General features: G+C 42.7%; 1 protein-coding gene across 4 annotated transcripts in view; it reads right to left on the minus strand.

Moving 5' to 3' along the window:
• LOC111951877 (spectrin beta chain, non-erythrocytic 1) overlaps window positions 1-18,218 on the minus strand; it is a 134,318-nt gene that overhangs the window by 84,261 nt on the left and 31,839 nt on the right. For 2 of the 4 annotated variants that reach the window (XM_023970174.2, XM_070434985.1), the window contains exon 1: window positions 1,722-2,309. In XM_023970174.2, coding sequence (XP_023825942.1) covers window positions 1,722-1,926 — 205 coding nt within the window. In that variant the 5' untranslated portion in view covers window positions 1,927-2,309. Of the gene's footprint in view, window positions 1-1,721; window positions 2,310-16,629; window positions 16,874-18,218 lie in introns of those variants that run through there. The other 2 variants (XM_023970176.2, XM_023970175.2) reach the window with 2 other exon arrangements.

An 18,218-nucleotide genomic window follows, 5' to 3' on the forward strand; every position in this document is an offset into this window, starting at 1 on the left:
CCTTTTTATGTCAACAGATGACAAAGTGCTATACAGAAACCCAGTCTAAACCCCCAAACAGCAAGCAATGCAGATGAAGCAGCACAGTGGCTAGGAAAAACTCCCTAGGAAGGCAGGAACCTAGGAAGAAACCTAGAGAGGAATCAGGCTCTGAGGGGTGGCCAGTCCTCTTCTGGCTGTGCCGGCAAGTGTGTGCATGTGTGTTCTGTGTTTGTGTGTGTCGCGCTCTGCTCTGAACATCTGTCCCCTGCTCCACCCAGTGCCTCATGTTAGTTCCTGTTGTGACCTCCTGGTATGTCATAGCTCTGCGCACAAGACAACAACTAACTTTCCCCCAGGTCGTTGCTGCAAATGAGAGGGTATTCTCAGTCAACTCACCTGGTTAAATAAAGAATAAACCAACCAAGCCCATAGGACCCGAGTCAACAAACAGAAACCACCAGAGAGAACAGAAGCTCTTAGGCTGTGTTTGTATTATTCACTGAGACACGACTTCTATCTCAGCAAACTTGAGTGATGGAAGTCAAATCAAATTGTATTTGTCACATGCGCCGAATACAACAGGTGTAGACCTTACAGTGAAATACTTACAGTGAAGTCCTTAACCAACAATGCAGTTGTAAGAAAAAAGAGTTCAGAAAATTATACTAACTAAACCACAGTTTTAAGTCACAATAAAATAACAATAATGAGGCTATATACAGAGGGTAGCAGTACCGAGTCAATGTGCGGGGGTACAGGTTAGTCGAGGTAATTTGTACATGTAGGTAGGGGTAAAGTGACTATGCATAGATAAGAGAGTCCACTTTGTTCTTTAGGTTTTTCACATGAGAAGGGGAACAAAAGCAGCACTGACAGACCCAAACACACTTCAATGAGCAGGCAATGCTGTGGCATGCAGGCAGACTGCACCGGACAGAGAGGCTCAGATGCTCTTCCCTCTGTTGGGAGCATGCTCAGTGGAGTGTGCTCATCAAAGCCCTCTTTCATCCTCTAATGTGCTGCAAAACAAGGCAACGTGAGACTCCCCGTCTGGTTAACAGCTCCAACACATACCATCTAACACGGAGCAATGTTAGGGCTCTCCTACACTGTCAAATAGTTCCACAACACCATCTAACATGGCACGATGCTATTGCTCTCCTCCTCCAGCACAATGCTGCTTACAAAACTCCTCTCTCCTGCCACTGTTGTCTTGGAACAGCCAATAGCTACAGCCATGTTGTTTGGTGTTTTGGGGAGCGCTACGGTAGAGGGTTGAAGATTAGTGTTGAGAAGGGGGTGGGTGTACGGTCTTATCTGAAAGGCACATTTTTAAAATGGCTCTTTCCTTCCTGCCCCCCCCCCCATGGTCTCCCTAAAAAGGTATCTCTTTACACGTGTAGCTGTCACCCAGTCCTCTTCTCTTCCCTCCCTGCACTACCTCAATATTTCATTATGTGCTGGAACACGTCCGGCATTACCTCATGATCTCGGAGCGCTCTTCCTCTCCCACTCAGTGAATTAAGGAGGATGCAGGGACCTCCTATCAGATAGACAACACAAAGTCCCCATCATCCTGAAATGTACAAGTGCTTCACCTGCCACCATGAAATCCCACATCTTTACGAGCCTGATACTACAGAGCCTGCCGCTGTTCATCCACTAACGTTAGCGTGCATAGCAACGCAGGACAACACAGCCCTGGGATCTGCTCTGCCCATCCTCCCTGCTAGTCTTACCTTGCAGCTGCTTAAAACGGCCCTCCAGCTGGTTGTAGTTGAAGGCAGCCTGTTTAGCGGAGTAGCCCGGATCAGGGCCAGGGCTGGAGGCTAGAGAGGGGCCAGGCCCAGAAGAAGGGGACAGGGCCCCTGGGGAGTGGGACCCTGGAGAGAGATGCCCTGGGGACAAGGGGCCAGGCATACTGGTCGCCCTCTGTAGCTCCATCAGTCCAGTAGAAAATAAAAGGGCTGGGGAAAGTGGATTGAAGAGGTTTCGCTGGTCCCCCCCTTCTAAAATATAAATGTCCAATGGTGGCTGAGATGTAAGAAGTTAGCTGGAAAAGTCCCTCTGTGGGTGATCCTGCAGCAGTCAGCCCCGGGGTGAAATGCTGGCACAACAGCACCGCAGCATCACGCTTGCCTCAGACTTCTTTCCTCCCTTCCACCATCATCCCCCCATCCTCACACAGCACAAGCAGGCTGCCAAAACTCCAACATGCACAATGAGAAAGATAGTGCTGCGCTCCAATGTGGTAAAAGCCACAGAGAGGGGAAGAGAGAGAGAGAGACACACTGATTCAGAGAAAGCACGCTGGACTCTGTACTCCTGCAATGAGCGGAAGACTGCTCAAACACTGCACACCTTTCAAACCCTAGGGAGGGGTGGGAGGAGCCAGCAGCCTGGAATTTCTTTAGCAGCCACTCACAGCCCTTGTGTTTAGTGGTGATGTCACAGCTTCATTACCATAAGGGGGAGTGGGAGGGAAAGAGGAGCAGAGGGCTGTACCAAATGGAAAGGGGGAGGAGGAGACTTGGCCGAGACCTTCCCCATTTCTAAGCACATTCGTAATATCAAGAGACAAAACATCCCATATTTCATTGAATCATAGATACTCATGCAACAAACAAAAAAACTTCCTGACTGTGTCCTGCCAACACATCCTGTTAGAGTTCACGGTAAAGCGCCTCCCCCTCCTTCTCACACGAGTGTGTGGGCCTCACTAAAACTTTTGAACGGCCATACAAAACCGGAAGAATTAGCTCTGTGTAATAATATCCTAGACRGTGAACAGGTCTCTCCAGTCCTGTCCTCTCCATTATTTAGCCATGTAGTCCACCTGACCCACCGCTTGAAGTGAGGGGTTATTGCACAAAATTGAGACTTCTATTGATCAAAAAAACAATACATGTCCATTTGCTTGGCTCTTCCTCTGACAAGAATGGATATCTATAGTTGTTAGACTAGTCCAACAGCACAATGCTCCCACCCATCTGAAACCCCTTCGCGRAAAGCCCCCCTTAAATATATTTCAAAGCTGGTCTTTCTCAAATTCCAGGCATTTTATGGTATGAGATTTCATCATCAGCTTTAAAATGGAAGGCATGGCTTTGGGGGGAACAAAAAGGTTTCTACTCCCCAAAGCTCATGCGAATTTCCCCTAGCTGGACCATTACTCCTGGCTATTTATACTGTAATATATCTAAACACCGCTGCTGGTTTTCACAGGGCAGTCAGCCTAACATGACTACATACTAGAGGTCGACCGATTAATCAGAATGGCCGATTAATTAGGGCCGATTTCAAGTTTTCATAACAATCGGAAATCGGTATTTTTGGACACCGTTTTTTTTTTTTACACCTTTATTTAACTAGGCAAGTCAGTTAAGAACACATTCTTATTTTCAATGAAGGCCTAGGAACGGTGGGTTAACTGCTTTGTTCAGGGACAGAACGACAGATTTTTACCTTGTCAGCTTGGGGATTCGTTTTTGCAACCTTCCGGTTACTAGTCCAACGCTCTAACCACCTGCCTTACATTGCACTCCACGAGGAGCCTGCATGGCAAGCTGACTACCTGTTACGCGAGGGCAGCAAGAAGCCAAGGTAAGTCGCTAGCTAGCATTAAACTTATCTTATAAAAAACAATCAATCTTAACATAATCACAAGTTAACTACACATGGTTGATATTAGTTTATCTAGCGTGTCCTGCGTTGCATATAATCGATGCGGTGCCTGTTAATTTCTCATCGAATCACAGCCTACTTCGCCAAACGGGTGATGATTTTGCACTGTCGTTGCACCAAACCTAACCATAAACATCAATGCCTTTCTTTAAAATCAATACACAAGTATATATTTTTAAACCTGCATATTTAGTTCATATTACCTGCTAACATGAATTTCTTATAATTAGGGAAATTGTGCCACTTCTCTTGCGTTCCGTGCAAGCAGTCAGGGTATATGCAGCAGTTTGGCCGCCTGGCTCGTTGCGAACTGTGTGAAGTCCATTTATTCCTAACAAAGACCATAATTAATTTGCCAGAATTTTACATTATTATGACATAACATTGAAGGTTGTACAATGTAACAGCAATATTTAGACTTAGGGATGCCACCCGTTAGATAAAATACGGAACGGTTCCGTATTTCACTGAAAGAATAAACGTTTTGTTTTCGAAACGATAGTTTCCGGATTCGACCATATCAATGACCAAAGGCTCGTATTTCAGTGTGTTATGTTATAATTAAGTCTATGATTTGATATAGCAGTCTGACTGAGCGATGGTAGGCAGCAGCAGGCTCGTAAGCATTCATTCAAACAGCACTTTCGTGCGTTTTGCCAGCAGCTCTTCGCAGTGCTTCAAGCATTGAGCTGTTTATGACTTCAAGCCTATCAACTCCAGAGATTAGGCTGGTGTTACCGATGTGAAATGGCTAGCTAGTTAGCGGGGTGCGCGCTAATAGCGTTTCAATCACTGACGTCACTCGCTCTGAGACTTGGAGTAGTTGTTCCCCATGCTCTGCAAGGGCCGCGGCTTTTGTGGAGCGATGGGTAACGATGCTTCGAGGGTGGCTGTTGTCGATGTGTTCCTGGTTCGAGCCCAGGTAGGGGCGAGGAGAGGGACGGAAGCTATACCGTTACACTGGCAATACTAAAGTGCCTATAAGAACATCCAATAGTCAAAGGTATATGAAATACAAATGGTATAGAGAGAAATAGTCCTATAATTCCTATAATAACTACAACCTAAAACTTCTTACCTGGGAATATTGAAGACTCATGTTAAAAGGAACCTCCAGCTTTCGTATGTTCTCATGTTCTGAGCAAGGAACTTAAACGTTTGCTTTTTTTACATGGCACATATTGCACTTTTACTTTCTTCTCCAACACTTTGTTTTTGCATTATTTAAACCAAATTGAACATGTTTCATTATTTATTTGAGGCTAAATTGATTTTATAGATGTATTATATTAAGGCAAAAGAAAAGTGTTCATTCAGTATTGTTGTAATTGTCATTATTACAAATACATTAAAAAAAAAAAAAACAGCATTGGCTTTTTTGGCCCTCCAATAATCGATATCGGCATTGAAAAATCCTAATCGGTCAACCTCTACTACATACACCAAAAACAGTTCCAGGTTAGGGCCCAGTCAGTCTGACATGGCATGGCTTTGCCCTAGTGACTGATCTTCTGCCGTATCACTTCTCTCTATAAATCACCTCTTCACAGGTCTGTGTTATGATGTATGCCTACCTGTTGTTCTTTGGGACCAGAGGGAATACACAATAAATCTGTAGCTAAATTGGCGGAGAATGGCGCTTGCAAAGCCTGGACAGGTGGTTTCGATTCCCGGGACCACCCATACGTAAAATGTATGACTAAGTCGCTTTGGATACGTATCTGCTAAATGCTTGCCTGTTTACCCAATGATGAATTGCATCGAATTCACMATTGTGCAGAAATTTTGCATCTGGATAAGGAAAGTTTCCTCTGACGACCTCTACAAGCCAGAATGTTGAATACAATTATATTTGAACGTACTTTAACGGTTGTCTGTGCGGTTGGTCCTTTTGGCGGTAGGAATGTGAGACAATATGTCCATGGGAAAGTACAATTGCATCAACTTCTCAAACCACTGGTTGTGAGATCAGATTTGTATCACCTGAAGCATGCACACAAGATAAAAAATACATGCAGGAGACGCATGACGTGCTCCTGCATGTGTTTACATGGTTCTGTGCATGCTTCAGGTGATACAAATCTGATCTCACAACCAGTGGTTTGAGAAGTTGATGCAATTGTACTTTCCCATGGACATATTGTCTCACATTCCTACCGCCAAAAGGACCAACCGCACAGACAACCGTTAAAGTACGTTCAAATATTAACATTATGGCTTGTAGAGGTCGCGAGAGGAAACTTTCCTGATTCAAAACGCTAATTTCTGCCCAACGTAGAATTAAATTGAATTCAACGTTAGGTAACCAGGCAACTAAATGGATAGTATTATGTGTATTCAAAGTTGGGTGAGTGGGGTATCTCTGTGCTGTGAGGAATGAGTGTGTGAGGTAAATTTAGGGGCCCAAACTTTCACTGGGGACGACATGCCCCCCCACATTCTGAATTGGCATTTTTGTCCCACCCAGTTTTTGTCCCACCCAGTTTTTGTCCCACCCAGTTATCATTGGAATGTGATACAAAATGAGRCACGGTGTGCTTTAGGACCACAACCAAAGTTGCGCCCCTGGGTAAATGTATGGTGATAGCTGAATGAGCAAGGTAAACATGAGCAGTGATAGGTGGTGGTTTTTAGTAGTCAATACTGAAGTGAAAGAAAGCTGCATGTGAGGGGAAAACAGTATGGACCGAATGAAAAACTCCTCTATACGAGCTGCCCCAATTTCCTGTGCACAAATCACAAGGCCTCCTCACGAATCCCCTTTGGAGAGCCTCTGTTCCACACAAACACACTATTCATTCAGTAAAATAACATCCCTCTCTACTGTTTAACTTAAATACTCCCTCATTTAAAATACCATAACCCTCATCCGAAACCGTTTCTATATTATCTAATTAACGCATTCAAAAGCAATGTCTCACTACCACTGGTGGACTTACCATTAGGGAGAAAAAGCAATTGCATCAGGCCTCACATCATCAAGCTAGGCATAATTATTATTATTATTTATTTATTTTTAATTATCAAAAAGTTTGAACACGATGCTTAATAAATACATTTTAAAAATCCATCAAAATCCGTCTTGTTTAAGCTTGCATGGGCACGGACGCTCCAGACGTTTGTGTGAGAAGACAGATTTTCGGTATGTCTCCTGGTCTGACAAACACCATCCACCGCATCCCCGTCAGCATCTGCGGTGGAAGGTGTCCGAGCTACAGCGGTGTTTGTCAGAACAGGAGACATACCGAAAATCTGTCTTCTCACAAAAACATCTGGAGCATTCGAGCCATTTAGGCTACACACTAAATATGAGATTCACAAACACTATGGTGTTCTCCGTTTTGCTCGAAGACCCCGAAAGGGCAGAAAAATGTATGTAAGTGAATAGGGCATTTCCATGTAAAGGTATAAAAGGGTAATAATTCCACTATAATTACTAAAACTTTTTTTGATTTCATATATATATATATATATATATATATATCTCAGATATAGGACAGACACTTCAAAATATTTTTTACCATGTTTTTCGATGTATGAATCAGTTATTCAATGCACTTCTATGGGCTAATAGTAGTAAGGCCAAATTCAATGTTTTATCAAATGTATAAAAACACATTTTATTTTTACAAGGGTCCTAAAATTCTAAATCAAAATAGCTAAATTACCATCTTAAAACAATTCCATACTTCATTACATTTGAGTCATTTAGTAGACGCTCTTATCCAGAGYGACTTATACGAGCAATTTGGGTTAAGTGGCTTGCTCACGGGCACATAAATCTTTCACCTAGTCATTTTGGGGATTTGAACCAGCGACCATTCGGTTACTGGCCCAATGCTCTTAAATCGCTAGGCTACCTGGATACAATATGCATTTCTTTAGTAATAAAGACAGGTGCTGCTGATAATAATGCCAATGTCGTCGAGGCAGAGGACATGTACATGTAGGCCATGTAGCTGATGCTGTCTGGACAAAAATGATTATGGCTTGTCATACTATTTTTGTCCAGACAGCATCAGATACATAGGCTAAATATAGTAAGACAGAGGGGCGGTGTTTCGCTCGCTCGGATGCTTTCGTCTGTGAGATAGTTTCACACACTTGCGAATTGAAGGAAAGTTGGCGGATGCACAGCGCACTGTTCAGATGCTGGAATTATGTTTAATCAACATGCAAAGGTATCCTACTTTTTGAAGTGATTTGTTTGACAAATTTGATGAAATCAAATTTTGATTAATCATGGCAGATTAATAGGTAAAACATGTTTACAGTTAAATAACATTTCTTCACTATAAATCTCATTTTTAGGAGGGGTGCAACTGGCAGGTCTCAGACTGGCCTCTGCCTAGGGCCTCCAAATCACTAAGTCTGACACTGCTCACTACTTATAACACAATGTCCCATGAGGATGTTCTGAATGTTTCACAAAGAACATCCTGTGGTGTAAGATTCAGTTTCCCCCCTCTCTTCTATTGAGAAAGGGAGGAGGATAGGGGTGGAGGGTAGGTCCATATGGTTTTAGTCATAAGCCTCCAGCCAGGAGAGTGAACCAGTGAAATATCACTTGACAGACACTGTCTCTGGTATGTGCTACACCTCTCCAGCCATTGTACTGTGATCCACAAGGACAAACAATGGCATACAAGCTGCACCAAAAACTCATTATGCGTCATTAAAGATGCCAAAGTCAATGAACCAAGGTGTTAGTCGATAAGAGCCATCCTTTTGCTTTTCTGATAACACTACCCTAAAGCTTGTACACCAGAGAGCTGTACAAGAAACTCACAAATACAGGCACTCTGCATTAGTGATGGGGGAAAATCTATAGTTGCCTATCACAATATTATTTTAGACAATTTTATAAATACTTTGACTCCAAGTATCTTTTTTCTTTTGCTAGGTAGCTTTCGCTAGCGCTACTTTGCTGTACCTGCACCAATACTCCGGTATTTTTCATCCTATAGCTTGTTCTCCATTTTATTTTTAAATAGTGAGCCAACATGTTTCCAGCAACTTTTATTTCCGTGAAGGATCAAAACACGTTTTCTCATGCTATTGTCTCTCTGCAGCAGACAAAGAGTGAGCAATATGCTTGTAACAGCAAATCACAATAAAAAATTAAATCACAGTATCAAATAGCAATACAAATATAATAGTGACAATCGCAATATCAGCACCTAAGTATCGTGATAATATTGTATTGTGAGGTCCCTGGTAATTCCCAGCCCTACTCTCCATAGGCCAAACAATCTATATTAGTAGCTAAATGGGGACAGCTATGACAGGTACAGATGGTATGAAGCCTGCGGGTTGCCAAGACACCTGGCCCTGCTGGAATGGTCTTCACTGGGCTCCTCACTGATGCGTTAAGGACACAAACTTGTAAAGCCATCGTGGAGAATTTCACAAGAGCACTCCGCTTCATCCCTGTCAAATTAGAATGACATTCTTATGAGTTCAGTTCCTACCAGCGAGATTGATGAACATCTTTAAAAAAAGAGCCAGAGACAGTCCACTTCACAGACATTCCCTTATATTTGGGACATGATACTCCCCTCAGACCTGGGGAGACTGACCTGGTGGCTTCCTGTTTTAATGTGTAAATGTTGGAATGCAGAGAATGTTAGGGGGCACAGGGTGGATGCTCCTGAGTCTTTCAGATGAGAGGAGGCGCTGTCATGGCTGGTTTGAATTATTCACACGTCTCGGCTGGGCCGGCCTTGCAGAATGTGGCGATCGTTTTTAAGAGCTCCTCTCTGCAGCCACTCCTGTGACCCCAGCGCTGGTTATTCCTGGACCCTTCAGGGTAAAGTAGAACCACATTTCCAGAAACAGCAGGGATACGGCCAAGGTTCCAAACAGGTCAATACACACAAGTGGGAAGTGTGTAAACAAACACACTGACTGGAAACAAGCAAATGCAGGGGGTTGTGTCCCAGGCTGCAAAGATTCTTCATGACATGATTTACCCCTCACAGACATTCACATATACACACACAAACCTCTTGGCTGTATGCTCATACTAGGACTGTGACGGTCTTGGAATTTGAGGTTATGGTAATTGGCCAGGCGAATGTACACAGGCGGGTAGGCCAAAAAAGGGGAGATCACAATTCTGTTTGTACACTTGTTTACATGGATATGCTTCTTAATACCAACCTATTTGAAACAAGCCATTACACGTCGTTATTATCATGACATTTCATTATTATACAGGTTATTACTTATAAATATTAAATCAACAAAAGGATCTGTCGCATTTTTGTACTGACAACATTAACGGAGTCAAAATTAAGAGATATGCCTACCTTGTCCGTTGGCTTTTCTGCATATCATTATTTTTTTAAATAAAGATCCTATTGACGCACAAAACCAATGATATCCGATGGGTTTTCACTCACTTTTCCCGAAATATTTGCATAGCGTCCCAAACCCTGCTGCTGCGGTCATTCGGTGGCAGTGGCATTGGAATATGTTCATCAAAGAGAGGACACCGTAATGAGATAAGGTAACCAAAGCTAATGAAAACAGGCCTTTTACCAGAATAAATTCAGACAGGCTACTTTAGGAAACTTTCTGAAAGGACATATAGGCCTATAGAGAGAATCAGCACGCACGCATAATCAAAGCCACCAGCGTATGTCAAACACAAGCAAATATTTCTCCCTTAAAACGTATTCAAAAACCTAGGCCTATCTTAGGCTTTCGGAAAGTGGGCTATACGATAATGAATTGACAAGGAATGTATGGAGGGGAGAGATATGCTACAGTATTAAGATGAAACTGATAAATCATTCAAATAGAAACAAATAGTCTACATGTAACATGGCATACACTATTTATTAGCGACGCTGATTATTGAGGGGGAGAGATTTTTTTTTACACTCTGAGGAACTATTATAATTTGAATGAATGTTTAAAAAATAAAAAATAAAATAAAAAACGGACTTCGTTGACTTACTGTAATGAGGTGACAAAAAAATTAAATGACTGAGTTGCCCAGCTGGGCACCTTCCTACATTTGCGGGAAGCAGACCGGGTATTTTTTTTATACGTGTTCAGGCGTGCACGTTCCGCCAACATTGACAGGACAGAGAAACCAGACACAACATGGTCATTGCTCATATGGAACATGTAAATGATGGTATGAAATAAACCAAAACTTGTTTCTCACAAGTGTAGCAGGTTGTCCACTCCGAGGATGAGAATTGTAAATTACTAATTCATACATGCATTAACAGAAATGTATGTAACCAAATGACAGGGATCAAAGGTAAATGGCCTCTTTTACAAATGGTAGGCTACCACATGGGCCTTCATTAAAGTGGATTGCGGGTGACACTGTATAGCCTAGGCTACTATTCTACTTTGCGGGGATAGGAGGGTGGCAATTGTGTTGGTGTAGGGAAGCATACCAGCCAGGACCGGGCCTGATCAGCATTGATTAGACATCATTTTAGAAAATATTCCATATCAAATTATACCATGCCAGGTTGGAGAGGATTGGAGTATTGTCCATTTGACACAATATTAGTGCATTAAAAGCCTCGGAGCCAGAATAACTTTGTCGACTGCTGTTGAGAAATTAGCAGCGAGACGCATCCAACCTTTTTAAAAATACCTATTTATTTATTTGTAAGCAATGAAAACGTGCATTGTATAAAAGAAAGCCCACACAAACAAGGTTTTTACTGAAGTGTCATAACCTTTAGCGCTCTATAGTGCAAGGAGATACAGATCTGTTTCCAAGGGGACCAGTCGAGTTGGCCCAAAGTGGTGTTAGATTTCCCTACCTATCATATGAACACCGTGTGGAGGTGAACCACACCTGGTCATACGAACTCTTCAGGAGAAAACTAGCCTGGCATCAGGAAGGGGCATCAGTTTACATCATAGATTTGGTTGGTTTATACAGACATGTTAGTCTGTTCAAGCACAAGACCTGGCACCGAAGTCATTCTGTATCCTTGAACAGCATGGTTTTAGTGTGGTGGTGGGGTGCGCTATGTACTGTACATCTAACCTTGACTGGAACTTGTTGGCAACATTTGAGGTGATGTGGAATACATTTAAGTTACAATTACCCTTCAGAATGCCAATAAAATAGATGTTTTTCACCACACTGGTGAGCTCTCCACAACTAACAATTTAGGTGGACACGGTTCAATGTCAAAATTCCATTTAAAACTGCGGACATAGGCAGAACCACAGTGCCTGGCTGCTTAACTGATGAAAAAAGGGGCATGCACGTGTGAGTGATGTCACCTCCATCAAGTGACGCCAAAGGAGCAGAATGCCATTGCAACGCTAAACTCACATCTGTCTAACAAATGCACAGAGGGAGCRGGGGAGAGAGAGAGGGTTGAGCAGAGAGAAAGGGGTTTTACTGCAGTGAGCATCAGGCCGGTATCGATTACATAAATCATTTATATCAGATGATCAGCTTAATTGGAACACGGGGGACAGTAATACTACCCCCCAACACAGGGGACAGTAATTCTACCCCCCAACACAGGGGACAGTAATTCTACCCCCCAACACAGGGGACAGTAATTATACCCCCCAACACAGGGGACAGTAATTCTACCCCCCAACACAGAGGACAGTAATTTTACCCCCCAACACAGGGGACAGTAATACGACCAAAACACCTCACATAACATGATAAACGGTGATATTAACATTACACCTCAGACCTAACAATACAAATTATGCTATACATTATTCTATATAGTCTACAAAAGACAACTCAGTGACAGAAGCTTATCCATGGGGATAAGAGAAAAGCAGAATATATGGACATATGGCCCAATAACAAGACGGCCATTATCATGAACAAAAGACCTACAACAATGCCAACAGACGAAGAGCCGGAGAAACCATGTTGTGGTGCTGCAGTCCCCACCACCTCCTGCATATTTAAGAGGCAGGTGAATTATTTAATTAAGTGGAACACTAGCATATTAGCCTAGAAAACAGTGAACCATGGAACCCCAAAAACAAGCCTGCAGCTACTGGGTGACAAGAGTAGAACATCTCAGCAGGGACAGTATTCAGACCCTATCACTTTCTCCAAATTTTGTTACGTTACAGGCTTATTCTAAAACTGATTAAATAAATGTTTTTCATCAATCTACMCACAACACCCCATAATGACAAAGTGAAAACAAGTGTAGAAATGTTTGCTAATTTATTAAAAGTAAAAAAACAGAAATACCTTATTTACAGTTGAAGTTGGAAGTTTACATACACCTTAGCCAAATACATTTAAACTCAGTTTCACAATTCCTGACATTTAATCCTTGTAAAAATGCCCCGTATTAGGTCAGTTAGGATCACCACTTTATTTTAAAGAATGTGAAATGTCAGAATAATAGTAGAGAGAATGATTAATTTCAGATGTTATTTCTTTCATCACATTCCCAGTGGGTCAGAAGTTTACATACACTCAATTAGTATTTGGTAGCATTGCCTTTAAATTGTTTAACTTGGGTCAAACGTTTTAGGTAGCCTTCCACAAGCTTCCCACAGTAAGTTCGGTGAATTTTGGCCCATTCCACCTGACAGAGCTGGGGTAACTGAGTCAGGTTTATAGGCCTCCTTGCTCGCACACACTTTTTCAGTTCTGCCCACAAATGTTCTATAGGATTGAGATCAGGGCTTTGTGATGGCCACTCCAATACCTTGACTTTGTTGTCCTTAAGACATTTTGCTACAACTTTGGAAGTATGCTTAGGGTCATTATCCATTTGGAAAACCCATTTGCAACCAAGCTTTAACTTCCTGACTGTCTTGAGATGTTGCTTCAATATATCCACATCATTTTCCTGCCTCATGATGCCATCTATTTTGTGAAGTGCACCAGGCCCTCCTGCAACAAAGCACCCCCACAACATGATGGTGCCACCCCCGTGCTTCACGGTTGGGATGGTGTTCTTCGGCTTGCAAGCGTCCTCCTTTTCCTCCAAACATAACAATGGTCATTATGGCCAAACAGTTACATTTTTGTTTCATCAGACCAGAGGACATTCTCCAAAAAGTACGATCTTTGTCCCCATGTGCAGTAGTCTGGCTTTTTTATGGCGGTTTTGGAGCAGTGGCTTCCTCCTTGCTGAGCGGCATTTCAGGTTATGTCGATATAGGACTCGTTTAACTGTGGATATAGACACCTTTATACCTGTTTCCTCCAGCATCTTCACAAGGTTCTTTGCTGTTGTTCTGGGATTGATTTGCACTTTTCGCACCAAAGTACGTTCATCTCTAGGAGACAGAACGCGTCTCCTTCCTGTGCGGTATGACGGCTGCGTGGTCCCATGGTGTTTATACTTGCGTACTATTGTTTGTACAGATGAACCTGGTACCCTCGGGCATTTGGAAATTCCTCCAAAGGATGAACCAGACTTGTGAAGGTCTACAATTTTTTTGGAGGGTCCTGGCTGGCTGATTTATTTTGATTTTCCCATGATGTCAAGCAAAGAGGCACTGAGTTTGAAGATATGTCTTGAAATACATCCACAGGTACATCCACAGGTACATCTCCAATTAACTCCAATTATGTCAATTAGCCTAACAGAAGCTTCTAAAGCCATGACATCATTTTCTGGAATTTTCCAAGCTGTTTAAAAAGGCACAGTCAACTTAGTGTATGTAAACTTCTGCCCCACTGGAATTGTGATACAGTGAATTATAAGTGAAATAATCTGTCTGTAAACAATTGTTGGAAAAATGACTTGTGTCATGTACAAAGTAGATGTCCTAAAAGACTTGCCAAAACGATAGTTTGTTAACATGACATTTGTGGAGTGGTTGAAAAACAAGTATTAATGACTCCAACCTAAGTGTATGTAAACTTCCTACTTCAACTGTACATAAGTATTCAGACCCTTTGCCATGAGACTTGAAATTGAGCTCCGGTGCATCCTGTTTCCATTGATCATCCTTGGAGATGTTCCTACAACTTGTTTGTACCACACCTGCAATAAATTAAATTAATTGGACATGATTTGGAAAGGCACACACCTGTCTATGTAAGGTCCCACAGTTGACAGTGCATGTCAGAGCAAAAACCAAGCCATGAGGTAGAAGGAATTGTCCGTAGAGCGTCGAGGCACATATCTGGCGAAGGGTACCAAAAAAATGTCTGCAGCATTGAAGATCCCTAACACAGTGGCCTCCATCATTCTTAAATGGAAGAAGTTGGGAACCACAAAGACAAACTGAGCAATCGGTGGAGAAGGGCCTTGGTTAGGGAGGTGACCAAGAACCCGATGGTCACTTTGACAGAGCTCCAGAGTTCCTCTGTGGAGATGGGAGAAACTTCCAGAAGGACAACCATCTCTGCAGCACTCTACCTATCAGGCCTTTATGGTAGAGTGGCCAGACGGAAGCCACTCCTCAGTAAAAGGCACTTGACAGCCCACTTGGAGTTTGCCAAAAGGCACCTAAAGGACTCTCAGATCATGAGAAACAAGATTCTCTGGTCTGATGAAACCAAGATTGAACTCATTGGCCGGAATGCCAAGTGCCACGTCTGGAGGAAACCTTGCACCATCCCTACGGTGAAGCATGGTTTTGGCAGCATAATGCTGTGGGGATGTTTTTCAGCGGCAGGGACTGGTAGACTAGTCAGGATCAAGGGAAAGATGAACGGCGCAAATTACAGAGAGAGCCGTAATGAAAACCTGCTCCAGAGCACTCAGGGCCTTAGAATGCGGCGAAGGTGCACCTTCCAACAGGACAATGACCCTAATCACACAGCCAAGACAACGCAGGAGTGGCTTCGGGACAAGTCTCTGAATGTCCTTGAGTGGCCCAGCCAGAGTCTGGACTTGAACCTGATCGAAAATCTCTGGAGAGACCTGAAAATAGCTGTGCAACAATGCTCCCCATTCAACCTGACAGAGCTTGAGAGGGTCTGCAGAGAAGAATGGGAGATAAAGATATGCCAAGCTTGTAGCGTCAAACCCAAGACTCGAGGCTGCAATCACTGCCAAAGGTGCTTCAACAAAGTACTGAGTAAAGGGTCTGAATACTTATGTAAATGTAATATTTCCCTTTTTTGCTTTGCAATTATGGGGTATTGTGTGTAGATTATCAAATGTTAGAGTATGACTGTAAAGTAACAAAATTTGGAAAAAGTCAAGGTTTGAATACTTTCCGAAGGCACTGTATACTGTAGGGAGGTACAGTAGGTGGACTCTTCAAAGTCTGGGTGAGCCAAAATTCTGGTTAGCATTAAGAGATAAGGGCATATTGGAACCACAACAGTGCCACATAGGTCCTAGGACAGGAAGATATGGCTTTACAATTGCCATTTTAGCTACAACGCTTCAGCTGTGTATAATTTATCTCCAACAATAACACAGGGCTTTGGCCACTTCCTGTATGATATTATATTCATTTTCTCTACATCACAGATAAGACAGATCGAGAACTTGAACCCAGAGTTAATCCTCATTTTACGTAATTAATTATTCCTCCTTAACGGCTATTCTGTAACTCTGTCCACCAATCCTCAAAGAAGCAGTGGTCACACTCACCACAATGACATTAAAGAGTAACGATCCCAATTACCAAGCAGGAATACAGCTTATTCCTATATTGCACAGCAACTTCATCGGATTGGTTCAACAGTAGCCAGAGGATAGCCTTAGTCCAGCCTGACCCCATGATAAAGTAGTATACTGTATATCTGTGACATTTGTAACCCATTTATGGAATAGAAGCAGCTTGTGCGCTGCCAGTTGGGGCCTGTGCTGTCCCCTAGTATTTAGTTAGTCTATGACCAGACAGTAGGCGTGGAGGAGGGGACAGAGTTGCTTTTCACACTACTAGTAGAACCTTACTGAGCCGAGCCAATCTGTACTAAATGTGTCTGGTTATATATTCACAGTAGTTGCTGGAACAGTGCTGGAAAGGACAATGTAAACAGTATATCCATGTGTAAGACGGTCCTCAGACCCAGTAGTGTTGTAGTTCTGGTTCATACCTGCCAAAGCCTTTATGCGGGAGCGTTCAAACAGCCTGGCCGAGCTGTTCTCATTGTCCCACTCGTCAACATCCCAGCGGTTGTTGACCGTGTCGCCACTATACTGCTGCTGCTGCTGCTGCTGCTGCTGCTGGATCTCCATGTGGTCGTAATCGGCGGCTACAGACGTCATCCTGACCCTTCAACTGTCACACATCGGCCGCTTCACATGAAGCTCTGTGGACACAGAGGACATGATGTGTTTAGGAAAATGATCAGACATTTGATGGTTTTACATAAATCAGTCAATGGTGTGTTAAGTCAAGCATATGTACATTGCTTTCCCCACTACATCCTAACATTGGTCTTTAATCTCAAAGCCTTTAAGAATAGTGTAAGTTTCAATGCTGATATGGCTTTGGTTATAGAGATTCTTACCAATCAGAAATTAAGTTGTCTCCCCCTAATGTTTCAAACAAGTGGTGTGAATTTGTAAAGCTTGTTTGTAGTACCACCTCCTGGTGAAAAAATGTAACTACTCCAACATATTGAAAAAGCTTAATTCTACATCTGTTGGCAAATGGAAGAAACTGAGAGGGCTCATTAAACTCAATGAGCTGGCTTTTCAGAGCACCTATAAAACAAAGTTAGACAAACATCTTACACAATCTGTCCAACAACACTAAATAAATATGTTTTATTGTATTGTAGAACCACCCATAACATCACACACAGCATTTTTTAAACTTTGCTGGTAAACTATAAATATTTCTCAGCAACATTACATTTTACACAGATCAAAGCAGAGTATGACTAATTACACCACAAAAACATGCAAATAGTATACACACCAAATCTAAAAGCCTCTCCACTCTAGTAACCAGCACCCACCACCATCAGTAAGTTCCACCCAAAAATATGCTCATTGCTGCCTCAGCAGTATTCCCCACTCCCAATCCTAGGCCCTGTGCTCTACTACAGCCAGACGGTCCTTGACCAGACTGGGACAGGCCAGTGATAGCCTGATGAGTGCAGCAAATCCCTCCAGAAGAGAAGTCTATCTGAACACCAACAGTCAGCAAGCACTGGACAATGGTACTCTGACTAGTGTCTACTGTCGGTGGGCCAGCAGAGTTGTGGTCATTGGAGAAACACACATGGCTAAAACACGCATGCTGCACAAATTAAAAACATACATCTTCACATTAACATTTGCATTATGCATGTTTTTGCCTTTTATTATTTAATTATCAGCCCTTATCACAGAGACATGGCACAGTAATTGTTTTTCACTCCTATCCCTGTGCAGATGTGCCACAGGACAGTGTGAAGTGGGGACAAGATGGAGAGAGTTGTGCTGTACCACCCGCCTCTTTGCTTAACAACCACTAAAACTAGACTTTGTGTTGTTAGGTTAAAAATAATCTGCCTCTGGGATAGTGTGCTGCTGAAGTGGGTTAACACAGCCTGTGCAACCGTGTAGAAGATATACAGTTGAAGTCAGAAGTTTACATACACTTAGGTTGGAGTCTTTAAAACTCGTTTTTTAACCACTCCACAAATTTCTTGTTAAACTGTAGTT

The sequence above is a fragment of the Salvelinus sp. IW2-2015 genome, linkage group LG25, assembly GCF_002910315.2.
Source record: "Salvelinus sp. IW2-2015 linkage group LG25, ASM291031v2, whole genome shotgun sequence".
NCBI classification, from domain to species: Eukaryota; Metazoa; Chordata; class Actinopteri; order Salmoniformes; family Salmonidae; genus Salvelinus; species Salvelinus sp. IW2-2015.